Source organism: Grus americana, chromosome 2 (genome assembly GCF_028858705.1).
Source record: "Grus americana isolate bGruAme1 chromosome 2, bGruAme1.mat, whole genome shotgun sequence".
NCBI classification, from domain to species: domain Eukaryota; kingdom Metazoa; phylum Chordata; class Aves; order Gruiformes; family Gruidae; genus Grus; species Grus americana.
The window spans coordinates 151,451,112-151,464,494 of NC_072853.1; the positions used below are offsets into that span (position 1 = coordinate 151,451,112).

At 36.9% G+C, this 13,383-nt stretch overlaps 1 protein-coding gene across 5 annotated transcripts in view; it reads right to left on the bottom strand.

Annotated features, from left to right (window-relative positions):
* Positions 1–13,383, bottom strand: part of MPP7 (MAGUK p55 scaffold protein 7) — a 155,391-nt gene that overhangs the window by 26,617 nt on the left and 115,391 nt on the right. For all 5 annotated transcript variants that reach the window (XM_054817582.1, XM_054817581.1, XM_054817579.1 and 2 more), the window contains 3 exons: positions 11,554–11,628; positions 10,744–10,940; positions 10,162–10,226 (listed from right to left, as the gene is read on the bottom strand). In XM_054817582.1, coding sequence (XP_054673557.1) covers positions 10,162–10,226; positions 10,744–10,940; positions 11,554–11,628 — 337 coding nt within the window. The remainder of the gene's footprint in view (positions 1–10,161; positions 10,227–10,743; positions 10,941–11,553; positions 11,629–13,383) is intronic.

Here is a 13,383-nt window from a genome sequence, read left to right on the forward strand (position 1 = left end):
CTAAAAAGAGTTCTAACACTGTATTATTCAGACTTTATCAGTTAATAGAAAATATGATGCCACTTAAAAGAAAGCAAAACGTATTTGATGTAAATCAAGCTTTTTTTGTAAATTATACATTATCAGACTTTAGCTTTAAGTTTTGGCTCACTGGATTAGACAGAAAGGTTTTTGATCAAAAACACATCCTCTCATTTGATATAAAATAGCTATAATGTATATTTTTACATGCCAGAGGCTCTTTGATCAAAAATATGAGCTACAATTTCTAATGCCTTTATAAACAAAGGGCTCTTAAGTTAAAAAAAAAAAATAAAATACAAGAGATCAGCTGCTATTACTTTAACATATGCTGCAAGCATAACAGTAACCGGCTACACTCGGAGGGAAAACAGTAAAGATGATACTACATGGATGAACTTTCTACCATCTCACAGAAATACTGTGTCAGTATTAATCAGAAAGGGAAGACCTCTCATGGCCACATAATTAAGTTGGAACAATCTCTTTCCAACCCAGCCCACCCAAGTTTTACTAATATTATTTTATGATACTACTTTTCTATACGTATCTTCCGAAAGTTCAAGAAAGAGAGAGAAAGCAGTTTAAAACAATAGTCCAAATTACTGATCTTTACCTGAAGCAACTAGAAATATTCTGGTATTTTTATCTACTTTGAAAAAAAATTATTCAATGTATTTGGTGGCAATATAAAAGCATTATATGTATAACATCTCTCAGAAACATTGGACTATATTCAATTTAATTCCAAACACATGTTCTCTAAATAAAATTATTGGGCTATGCAGGGAAACTTTTGTACATGTACCTTCAATTTCCTCTGAGAAGCACAAAGGAAAAATAGGAAAGGAAATCATTAAATGGAATGAAAACATAACTTAAGAAAGAAAAGTTAAATCGAAGAAGAAAAATGCACCTACCACACTCAACCGCTTCCTCGTCTTAGAACAGCCAAAAAAACAAAGTATTATTGTTTAATACTACATAAATAGGAAGAAAATTAGCTATGTAAGCTACTCTAAAATCCTCTTGATAGCACCTATTATACTGAAGCATACACCAACATACCAGCACTGAGTTTAACTTACATGTTTAAATACATTTGGTTAGAAAAGGACCTAAAAAGACATTGAAATACTATGTGCACTTCAAATTTCCTATATGAGATCTTTCTGCTATTCATTTGGTAACAATGACCTTACCCGGTTGTCATGGAAGATCTCTTTGATATTAAATGCAAAGTTAGTTAATTCCATTTAATTAGCCTTAACCTAGAATTTCTGAGAATCACTACCATGAACATTACCTCAGTATTTTTCTGCGCTTACAGTAACAGCTGCTTCTGCTCTTGGAGCTGGGTTTTGCAGAGGTTTTTCTGTACTTTTTTTTAACATCTATAGTCGTAGCTGAAAAAATGCTGAAAGAATTCATGTACTCTGTCATTTTTTCTCTGATACTATCCTAATAGAATAGAACTACTTAAGTCTTTCTGCTTACCTAGAGGAAGTCAATAAATTTTTCCTCCTTGATAGTGGAAAACATACATTTTTACAATCATCTTTGGGCTTGTACAGAAAAGCAACATTATATATATATATATAAAAAATGAATTTTTGTTCACAAAGATACTATATACTAAGGTCTAGATTTATATAGAGATTTTACAATCTACATCTCATTCAAATTTCCTTTGGAATCTGGATAAATATGCCTAAAATATAAATATTTCAATGTGTTTCCATAAAGCATGATGTTCCTCAGAATGTGAAGAAATTATTCAAGAGATATTTTTAAATCTCTCATGTGTAACTGATGTACCAAACAAAGGCGAGCTCAAAACTCTCCTGATTACATAAAAGAGTTTTTCCCATTTCGTGTCATGAAATGGATACAAGAGTCTTTTCTGCCAGGGGAAGAACACTGTTTAGCAGAATCATTTCTTCATACCTTTTTTCCTGAGGACTTAATGTTTTATAATACTAATTTGGAAGACTTCTCTGAATCCTGTTTAAAGTTTATTTCTATACTTGAGGTGCCCATACAGTTTTAGTAGACTGGAAAGTTCTTTAAGGTGAGTGCTGCTTGGTTGACCACATCTGGTGCCCTAGATGTGCCAACAGCTTTGTGAGTTGGGAGTAAAAGCATTGGATCCTTTTTCCTCTCCTGACCTTAAAAGCTCCCAGGTCTTGAAGTGACAAACATCCTAAAGCTGGACCTAGGATGGCCAGCTGGCTTCCAGGTACTGTTTCTTTCTCCTTCTCTGTGCTGAGAGCCGCCTCACACTTTCTGATACATATGGCAAGTTTTTCTATATTTTCATTTCCATTACTTTCAATAGCTGCAAACGTATCTCCTGAAAAACAGTCACTAATGCTCAAAAACAGTTCACGTCAATACATCTAAGAAGTCTCCAGAGTTCAACAAAGTTATTTGACTTAACTAGTGATTGTGCATTTTAAAGTATTCTGTTTGGTATTTTATCATTGGAAATAGACAAGTCCTCACCTATGAATATGAAAGACTGGACCAGGAGAAAAAGAGGTCTGTATGTACACCCAGGTAGACACTCATTCAACCCTGACCAGTGCAGACCTTTGGAGGAGACCAGCGAGGATGGGAGATGGTGGAGCTACAGCAGCAGGGCTGAGAAGAGCCGAAGGGAACGCAGGCTACTGGGCTACCCCTGCTAGGAAAGGGAACGGTCTTACCCATCCACGCTATAAATTAAAGACACCAGGATTCCCAAGTGAGCCAGCTGATGCCAGAGAGCACAAGCCAAAACGTCTACAAGTTGAGGTTTAACGCTGAGATAAAATGAAGGAGTTTTTAGCTTGTTTTGTTAAAAATCTTTCTTCTTAATACTGCTCTTGGCTTTCTTGGGCTACTCCTAAGGTTGAACAGAACAGCCTATAATGAAAAGATGTGGGAAATCAGTGGGTCTTCACAGCTTCACGCAGCTATGAAAGAGTCATCAACACGTAGATCCCAACTTGAACTTTACCAGGAATTTTACCAGGGTTGTTATCTGTCCCTAGTAAAGCCAGAGGTTATTTACCAGGAAACTTTGTATTGTGATTCACCACTAACTACTACAGCTCTGTGTGTCTGAAGCAGCTGTACGCATGCAGCAGGTATGTAGAGATACCTGCCTGCAGTTTCAAAGTTTAGAGACACAGAAAATTGGGGTAGATCTTCTCAGGCCGATATAGTTTTACTAAATTAAAGTGGGGAGATAAAGGAAAATAGAAGTGTTTATTACAAAGGAACAAATCAGAGACTAAAAGAGGACAGACTAAAGAGGAGGAAATCTGATCAAAAGCAGGAAAATAAAAGCAGTGACAAATGAAAAAAAATACATAGGGCAACATGGAGCAAATAAAAAACTGAGAAACAAAGAAATACAATCAAATAAACGTAGTGTGATAAAAAGGGAGAGGAAGTTACAAAGAAAATAGTCATGGAACAGGCTCGTGAAACAACAACAAAGCAGCACCAAGACATAAATGGGAAAAAGAAATTGGAAACAAGTGCAATGGAAGCTTAGGAAGTAGGTGTTTTTATTCATTTTAGAAAGATTTCGGAGTAGCCAATATGCTTAACTACAACAATGCAAAACAGTATCACATACACCGTATTTTTGGATGTATTTTAACTTAAATATATTTAGATTTGATTTTGGGGGGCCTCACCTAAATTATGTTACTTATGAAGCTCAAAACTAGTGCCACTCCAGGAACTTCCTCAACTCCTTGCAACAGCCCAGCAAATGATTAAAATTTTTAACTTTTGCTGACTTACTTTCAACAATATTTCCATCAAAGAATCTTATTTAAATGTTTCTCAGTCTAAAATTAGATCCAACAGCTCTGTTCTAGTTTTATCACAAGCAAGTTACATTATACCTTAAATTCTATTTCACTCTAGTAAGCAAGAACTTGTGACATACAATGACCTGCGTTACAGTGAAGATATTAAACGCTTCTGATCTTTTAGTGATGAACAGCCCCACATAGCAATCGACATTTAAACTGTTCTGCAACTTTTTTATAAAAACCCCTACAGGGTTTTGTAGATCAAATGATACAGATGCATTCATGCTACAGGAAATTTAAGGTGATCTGATTTAATCCTCTCTTAACATCATCAGATAACAGTATCTCTACCAAGATAATTTGGAAAATGAAGAAGGGTGGTCTTGTAGTCAAGAACAGAGTGAGAGATCCATTTCCACTTCTGTCTCATGTGACCTTGACTCAAATGTCATCCAGCTTCAGGTTTCCTTAATTTCTCTGTAGTAGTTGGAAGTTAATATTTGTAAGGACAGGAGACTTCTGAACAAAGATGCTAATGTGCTAATTTAACTCTGTAGGTCTGGTTTATTTTTGTTTTTACTCATAACTACCTGCAGGCGGGCAATCAAATTTCAAATACGAACACGGAAAAATACTGAGAAGAAAAGCAGAGTTAAGATTGTGCAGCAATTCTAACAAGCAAAAGAGTCCTACTATACGTTTATCCTAAATGTTTGGTCTTCAAATACAAGTGGTACAAAGCATTCATTCTTTTAGACTGTTTAAATTCTTTTGTTGGCAGAACACGATCTTCAATTCACAAGACACTCATCTATGGATAAACTGGGTTACATCTTGTTTGACTGAACACCATTTGGCTGGAGTTAAATATTTCCTCTTGCTCATACAATGCCAATCACATATGGTAAATCAAAATTGAAAGTAAAATGGGTTTTAAGCCCTAGAAAAACTATATGATGATGGCTTTGCCACAGTAAGCATTTACATTTAGCATTAAATATACAGAACAAATGTATTTTCAAGGAAAAGACATCTCTGAACAGCTCTGTCATATATGCTACGTACACATACATATTTATATATAACTATACACGCAGGGTATGGATATACACACATTGCAGGCACTGCACAAGTTAACAGAAGTTACAGGCTACACTAGTATAAAATATAAAGTTACCAGTAATTTTCATACCAGAGACAACACATATATAATGTAAGAATAAACACAGTAACCGCTGTGAAAGCAAGATTATGCTGAAGGAATATAATGTCTTGGCAGATTATTGTAGTTTATAACAACTGCAGAACAGTAAGTTATTTGGTTGTTATTCAAAGAAATCTACTTTTTTTTCCTCCAAAAATAGGTGATCAGTGGTTAATCTACAAATTAAAGCAAGCTATGAGTGCAAGAATGTCATGTTTGTTGGCAGTGACTATTACAGTCACAGCATGAGCAGCCTTTGTATTCAAGTTAACAGACTGGGAACTATTAAACAAATGAATTCTTCCCTGTACTGAGCCTCACGTCACTCCTAATTAGCCCGGATGCAGTGACAAGAGAACTCACAGAGCCAACTCTGGCTACAGAGTTGTGCCCAAGCTAAGCTGACCTCCTAAAGCCAGGAATGCTGTTAAGTATTACTCAGGAATAGCAGGTGAGCAGGTTTCTGCGGAGCTGGCATCAGCTGTGGATCACAGGCTCAGACACAGCAAAGCTGCTTGCATGCAGCCAGGCACCCGTACTGGACCTCCCTCCACGTCCCACAGAGCTCCCACACCCCACGTCATGTACGCTGCACTTTCACTGTCCCAGCACGCGGAGGGTTAGTCCTACGCACACAATCTCATGCATCTCTATTCCTTTGCTTTCATTCCATTTTCCTGTTTTCTTTTCTATGCTGCTTTTTTTTCCTATTTTTCCCAAGTAGAATTTTCCCATAGCATCAGTGCACAAGCAACACTGTTTTTGCTGAAAAGTCATTGCTGTGAAGTATTGAGAAGAATGCTGAAAATGCTTGAGAGGTTTGTTATTCCTCCATCATTTCTGCACTCAGAGCCTGGGAAATAACACTATCAATCTTATCAGCAGGTCAGCACATCTAACTGCCACTTATCTCATGCTTTTAAAATTTATCAAATACTAATGTTGAACTTATTGAGGTTTTCTACCAATAATAAAAACCCAAAACAGATCAGGATTCCTATTAGTAATTTTTGCATTCACTACTTCAAAAACTTTAACAAAACAAGTATGTTAGTGTTTGATTTAAAAGGAATCAAGAAACAACTGAACTATAGTGCAAATAGCAACTATAGTAAAGTTCTTGCGTAATACTGTTAATTGTGTTAATCTAATCATTTCAAAGCCCATCCTCTGTGGAGTTTTGCCCCTTATGGGCAGCTTTTGTCCATCTCTTCTTTCATTGCCCTGTTGCAATACTTTCTGCTTTTCTTCATCCTCAATACGGAATTTCACTTCCCTGCTTTTCCCTTTATTTCTTTATTCCTACTTTTTCTGCGTCTTCCTTTCAATCTACAATCATCTCTTGACAGCGTAGGCTCCATCTATATTACCAGTTCCCTGCGACCTTACTCCCAGACACCATCAAACTACGCACCTTCTCCAATGGCAAATGAAAAAGTATGATTTCACTTACCTTTCAATAAGGAGGGTAACACTGTTTTGCCCCCTTCTCCAGTGTACATGACACATTAAAGGCTTTTCACTTGGACTGATGCAATGTGAGAATGATTCTGTTATGTCTTTCAAGAAAACAGCTCAATGCTGGGAGAGGTGTGCAAATGTATCTTCCACACAGCTAAAGTATTTACTTGTACTTAGACTCACTTTACACATGAAACGGTTGACTGGGCCATTAAAGTGAAACTAAGAATTGGCATTTCCATTATAAACTGTTCCTTTTATTAATTTAGAACAAGGTTGGGTTTCTGTTTTTTTTCAGTGCAAATAATTCTTCCTGAAAAAGTTCTGTGGAAAGTGTACTCTATTCTCTTTCCTTGATACCTTTATACATACAAGTATCACCAAAAAGTCCACTTTTATTTTGCTTCCAAATTTATGATACACAAATACATGTACAGATTAACAACTTTACACAACATGCACTGCTATGCTGAAAAGAGTAAAAAAATTCAAAGTGGAAAATAGAAAGAAGGCTTCCCAAAAATAATCCAGCCTAGTTCCTTGCAGGTTTTGAAACATTCTTAATTATCAAATCAAATCCTGATGGATGTTAATGTGACTGTAAATACACTTATTGACTGAGCTCTTTTTCAAGACAAATACAACAATCCTTCCCAGTTCCAGAACTGGCTTGAGAAGAGAGGAGAAAAAGAAGTTGTAGGATACTTCTCCTATGTTATACAATTTTGACTAATTTTTAGATTCATTTTCAAGTAGAAGGACACCACTACCCTGGAAGCCCACCTAAGGAACCAGAGTTGACTCACATTTTCTGAGTATCCAAGAAAATAGAATATTTCTCCTTGATTCTCCCTATTAAAAACGAAGGCATGTAGCCAGGTTTCTTCCTCGTTATAAAATGTGGGATCTGTGGAATGAGTTGACTGAACAGAGCAGGCCGACATCCAGTGCCACTTACCATGTCTTAAGAACGCTTCCTAGTGCAACTCCCAGTCCTGTCAGGAAAGGGACTTTTATGAGCAGCTCTGCTGAAGTCAACAGGTTTTCATCTTTGGGAAGCTATAAGAGTATCAGTTGGCAAATTGCCCTTTCCCTCCAAACTGCCAAGGAAATTCCAATCATATGACTAGAAGGATCAAATACAATAGCAAGCAACCTTTCAATATACAGCTAGTTCAGGAAGATCTACAGAACATCAGTTTCCCCACACAATTACCCTTCCGACCAATGGAGAACCCTATTATTAAGCTGAAGGCCTGTAGTACAGGATTAAAAATCAGATGAAATCAAGTATTTCTAATTTCCCACCTCCTTACAAGGGAACATGTTAAATAAAACTTTGGAGGACAATCATCACTGGGCTGTATGTACTCCACAATACAGAAAAAGGCTAAAAAAAAAATCAGACCCAGCAGTCCTTTCCAATTTGCTGTTCTCTGTGTCACCTTCCTTAATGTTTCTGATACTGATAGTATGCTGTTCGTTCAGCTGAGCATTGCATGATTTTCCAGCATCTCCCAGTTTTGGCAAGTTGATTGCTCTGCACAAATACAGACACAGCCTCCGCATCTCACAGCTTCACTGCCATGCTTGCTAACACAAAGAAGCTGCCTAACTTTAGAAAGATCACAAGGGCACAGAGTTTCCCAGCTTATGTGGAATCTTCTTGAAAAGCCAGGCAAGTGGAAGGTTTTGCTGAGAGCAACTCAAGCAACATCCTAGTGACATTTTTTCTATAGCTGAATTCTTGTCCTTAAAATGCCTCCTTTATGTAGGATCTGAATTCCCTCCCAGCATTAAAACCACGCTTAGTCTTTGAATAAAGGGATGGACCTCTACTTAGAACAACACTCCCCCTCTTCCCACGGAAATCTGGCAGATGTAGCAGCAGACTGTCCTAAGAAATGAGGAAGAGAGAAAATGACAACTCTACATTACTCTGCAGTCGTTCCTCCTTCAAGAGGCACCACTGTCTACGAGATGGTATTTAGCCGGACCTTGTTTTGTCTAAAGAAAGTCTAAAAGAGAATGCTAATATGTATACCACTTGACCCTAAGGTGCTGTTATGTTTTAAAGGAAAGTGGAGGAAGAGAGGAACTGTTCTCCCCTGTTTAAGCTAGTTAAGGCAAAGTCAGTGGAGACAGCAGAGACAACAATAGCAGACAACTTACTGCAGGTCGTCTTTGGGTTGTAATTTTGGCAATTCCCAATCAAGTTCAGACTGCCAATTTGGAAGTGTGAGATGCATCTTGTAAAACCTTTCACTTGAAGGTTACTAAAAAGATGCAGTCCATTACAAAAGGAATCATGCAGTTTTGCTGCAGCAGCTGATTTACCTCTTCAAAAGCACCAGTGCCACATTAATTGAAGGCTCTTGTTGAGGGTATTATCCAGATTCAAGAACAGTGGACAGAGAGAAATAGTTATACCCTGGGATCAGACACTTTTCCAAAATTGGGGCAGAGCAACTTGACCTAGAACCTAGAAAAACAATAGATTTACTACAAGCTGGAGGAGCTCCTCTTTGTTTCTAAGATCTATGTAAATTAGAAAAGCTATAGCACAATCATATAGTCTGTTATTGTAATTACAAAGCTAATCAAGCGCTTTGGAGTTAACAATAGTGTTAGGGCATGCAATCAAATAGTGAAATAGAATGAAAGATAGAAAATGCAGATTATTAGAAAACTGTCAAACTTCAGAACACAAAAGCCATAGCAAGGAGTTAGAAAAATTGCAACAGAAACCTCGGTGAGAAGCCTTAACGTTAAAAGCATTTAGTTTGGCACTTAGTGTGCCAGCGTCCACTGTTTGCCACAGTATCCATACCTTTTCTTTTAATGTTAGAGAATGAAAGATAGTTGGAAATTTTAGACCACTTTCTGAATATTTCTAGTTGAACTCACAAACGTGTTTGCATTTAAGATTTAGATCCTACTGAAGCATGATAGTTTCTTACATTGTACTCACTTTGTTATGAGTCTGTACAACTGAAAGAAATAACAGGTCAAGTAAAGTATGCAATAATACTTAAACCAGATGTTGATGTAAATTCCAGTGGAAAGAAAATATTTGTTTCGATGTATGCGCGTTCTTAGAGCTTATTTTTCTTATACTGTGTAACTACTGTATTTAAAAGCAGAGACTATTAAGAATTAATTTGTTTAAAAAAAGTCAGAACTGGTTCTGTGAAAGCCTGTCAAAGAACTGAATGTCTTGACTTTTAAATTTGTGCTGTATCATAGGACACAAAAAAATCACCAACTGTATGGGGGAGAGAAGGGGAGACTATCTGACCTTTTATCTCGCTCTCAATACAAATTTCACTGTATTGATGCAGTTCAAATTATAGAAACTGTTGAGCTAATTCTATACTATTTCAACAGGAAAAGAACACTCTTCAGCCTTTGAAATATTATATATCAGAACATTAATTGGGCTCAGTGCTTCAAAAACAAAGTCAGAGGGTTGGGAAAAACTGTTAGCTGCTTTTAAAGCTTTTAATTTCAGCTCTTATATTTATTTTCCTACTGATACAATGTGATCAAGAAGCTATTGTGCCCAGGAGAAATGCATCCTGTAGTCACAGGGCTGAAACAAACTGCTATTTTATAGGGTTAGAGATCAGGGGTATGATTTCTACTCCAGGTTAACAAACTTACATGATTTTCTGTTGGAAATTTTCAGTGGCTGAATCTGTACTTCTGGTCTTCTTAGTGCAAATCTCCTATAAAATGGGAGGTGGTAGGGGAAAGACACAAACTCCTCAGTTTTCACTGCAAGTTTGGGATTAATAAACACTTAACATCTTGAGACTATTGCTAAATATTCAGAAGATTTTACAAGAAATTAACTTAAAACAGTGCAATCAATTCACAATCTAAAAAATTAATTCCTCAGCTTTTGTAAGCCCTCCAAAACCTGCTGCAGCTCTTACTCCTGCATAGTACATCAGTGTGAATACAGATACTGATGTGCTATTTTCCATATGTTTTTTCTTTCAATCTGGATCAGTGTTATCCTATCAGTTTTTGTCATTATTAATCCTAGCCAGACAAATAAGGAAATCCAAAGTATTTCAGCAACAGGTTTCCAAGTTCAGTTGTCTTGCTGCAAATGCAGGTTTATCATACCCATGTAATCTATGAGCATTACATATGACAACTATGCTAACTTAACAACTCGGCAAATAAGTGTCTTCTCCTACTACAAAAAATAATGAAACTATGGTTCTCAGTACTCACCTCTCCTGGAACTGCTTTGAAGGGATCAAGCCTGCTCTGGGATTGGCATCACCTTCGTGTTTGGCTTGCCACCAGGTTGCATCATCCTGGCTCATGATCTGAAGGATATCTCCTTTTCTGAACGCAAGTCCAGCTTCTTTACAAGGAATTGCTTTATCCTCATTAGGATCATAGTCAAATAGGGCTCTGATAAACATCTGAAACAAACCGTGTTTTATCTTTAGAATCAAAATATTAAATGTAATCCAAAGGTATCTCCCTTTTTCACTTTTACAGTTCAAAACCATTGAGCTAAATAATGTAAAGCAATAAACATTTACTGCTGTAAAACATCCTTATGGACATCTAACATTAGAAATTCATAAGGGAATGCTGAATTCATTGCTTCTGGAACTGCAATCCCAATGTAGTAAGGGCTCCATGATCGATGGCAAATAGAACTTTGCAGGTGAATAGTGTGCCCATACAGGGAACAGAAAAGAAGATACTTCTGCACCAAGGTGCTATCAAGTGTCTTCTACCCAGTGTACGATGGAAGATAAGGAGTACTTGCAAGCAAGCCAGGTCCTTGCAGAAGACCAAAGATTACCTATGTCAACTTCATGGCTGTAGAGTTAGAGCTTAAGAACCATGTTACACCCACTTGTAAATCCAGCACGGAAATACTGAAGCGTACAGTGCCTACACGTTGTCACATTACAAAAACAGTCTGGAGGCAGAAATCACATTCTTGGTTCTGTCATCCAAGCAAACAATACAAGTCCTCAGCGTAACTGTTACTGCAATGGCTTCTGAAATAGTCTTGCCTACCTTGCCTTCCTTCACTGGCATTTCTTCCTTCACACTGGGTATAATTTTAAATGTAATTGCTCCTTGAGACTGAGCCTGGTGAACATTTGAAAAGAAAATGCACTGAGAATTAAACTACACATTTCAAGGAAATCTTAAAAGGAAAAGAAATTCAAATTAATGTAAAAATACTCAAATATAATGAACCTATTCTCTCCCAAGCATGATCCATGGAGTTTGACAGCTTCACCATACTAACCTTTGCACTGCACAGATTAAAATACCCACTTGAAATGCTCGGTTTCATTTGCTTCACTGGTGGGCAGAGATGGACCATTAAAAACTGGGGCCTGCATGCTTCAGAGGTCCCACTTCTGTACTGAAAGCAGGAGCAAATGCTACAGCTAAAATGTATGCATATTAGAAGCAACTGCTGGACTCCTGGCACAGTTTGGACACCCCTGGAAAAATCCAACTAACATTTAATTTAAAAAAAAAAAAAGATAGAAAAATTCAAACAGACTTGTGCCATATTTATCATATAAAACTATTGGGGGGGATTTATTCTTCTGGCAACTTTAAGAAATGAGAAAAGAAAAACATTTTTGAATAGACTACGTGTACTAAATGGAAAAAAGCCCTCCACTATAAATCTTAAAACAAGTTAGCCATCATCAACCACCTCATCCATTCATCTTTCCCTATATCCCACTTAAAGTGTGTCTGGCTGCATTTTACTTATTAACCACAATATATTCCCACTGCCTCAGTGACATTTTGCTATTGAAGGAAGTGCTAATCAGCTGGAGCCTCTGCTACTATTGCATGCAGCCGACAAGTTTCATAAAACTAGCAGAGTGCAACAGACAGCCAACGATTTAAGCAAAATGGAAACAGGCCTGTCCACTACCAAGTGAGACAGACTTCTGCCGGCATGTCTGCGATCCAAGAGCTCGCTGTTTGACGAGCAGCAGCCAAGTTCTTATTTCACCAGCCGTAGGACTGGAATCAATAATTCTGTTACTTTTGAAACAAGCTCTAACTAGCTTTTGATGTTTATATTGTACCTTGAGGAGGTAAATGGGGAAATTATTCACACCTTTTCTACTGCTATTGTGTTTCTAGAGATTTTTAAATATTAATTTCTGCAGGAAAATATGTTTCTGTAGGGAACACAAAACCATAAAGCAAGTACAAATATCAGCGGGCTAACATTTGAAATGAATCATTTCGGTTATTGAACCAAAACTCTGAGACAGCCACTCAGTTCGGCAGGACAGTAAGGTATTTAAGTGTATAGAAATGCCTACACCATGAACATAAAGACCTGTCATGACTCTCATTGCTTGCTTTGCTGTAAAAATATTAAATATTTCTGAAAAGGTCTAAATTACTTAATTTGCAACAGTGCTCCACAAGTGAGTAATTAGGCCAGCTTTAGTGACTGCATAGTCCAGAGGAGTGCAAACATAATCATATATATGGCTATATACTGCAAATCAAAATAAAATATAATCTTAACATACCAGTTAGTTTATTTTATCAAGTACACATATTATGAATGAATTTTCATATGGAGTTAATGTGTTAGTAATTAATACATTTAAAATAGTTTGAATTCAACAGATCATGGTGTGCCTTAAAAACTGTAGATTATACAGTGAGGTCTGCAACATTCTGCAACATATTTATAGCCATATTGCCATCATTAATGCTTTACAAGTATTCTGTAATTGAATATATATGTAATGTGTGGAAAATCATTCTTTAAGGGAAAGGCAATAGAGGTTTGCAAATGATGGCACTGGAACAAAAGGCATAATTGTAGAATATTCTTTCTTCTAAGAAATG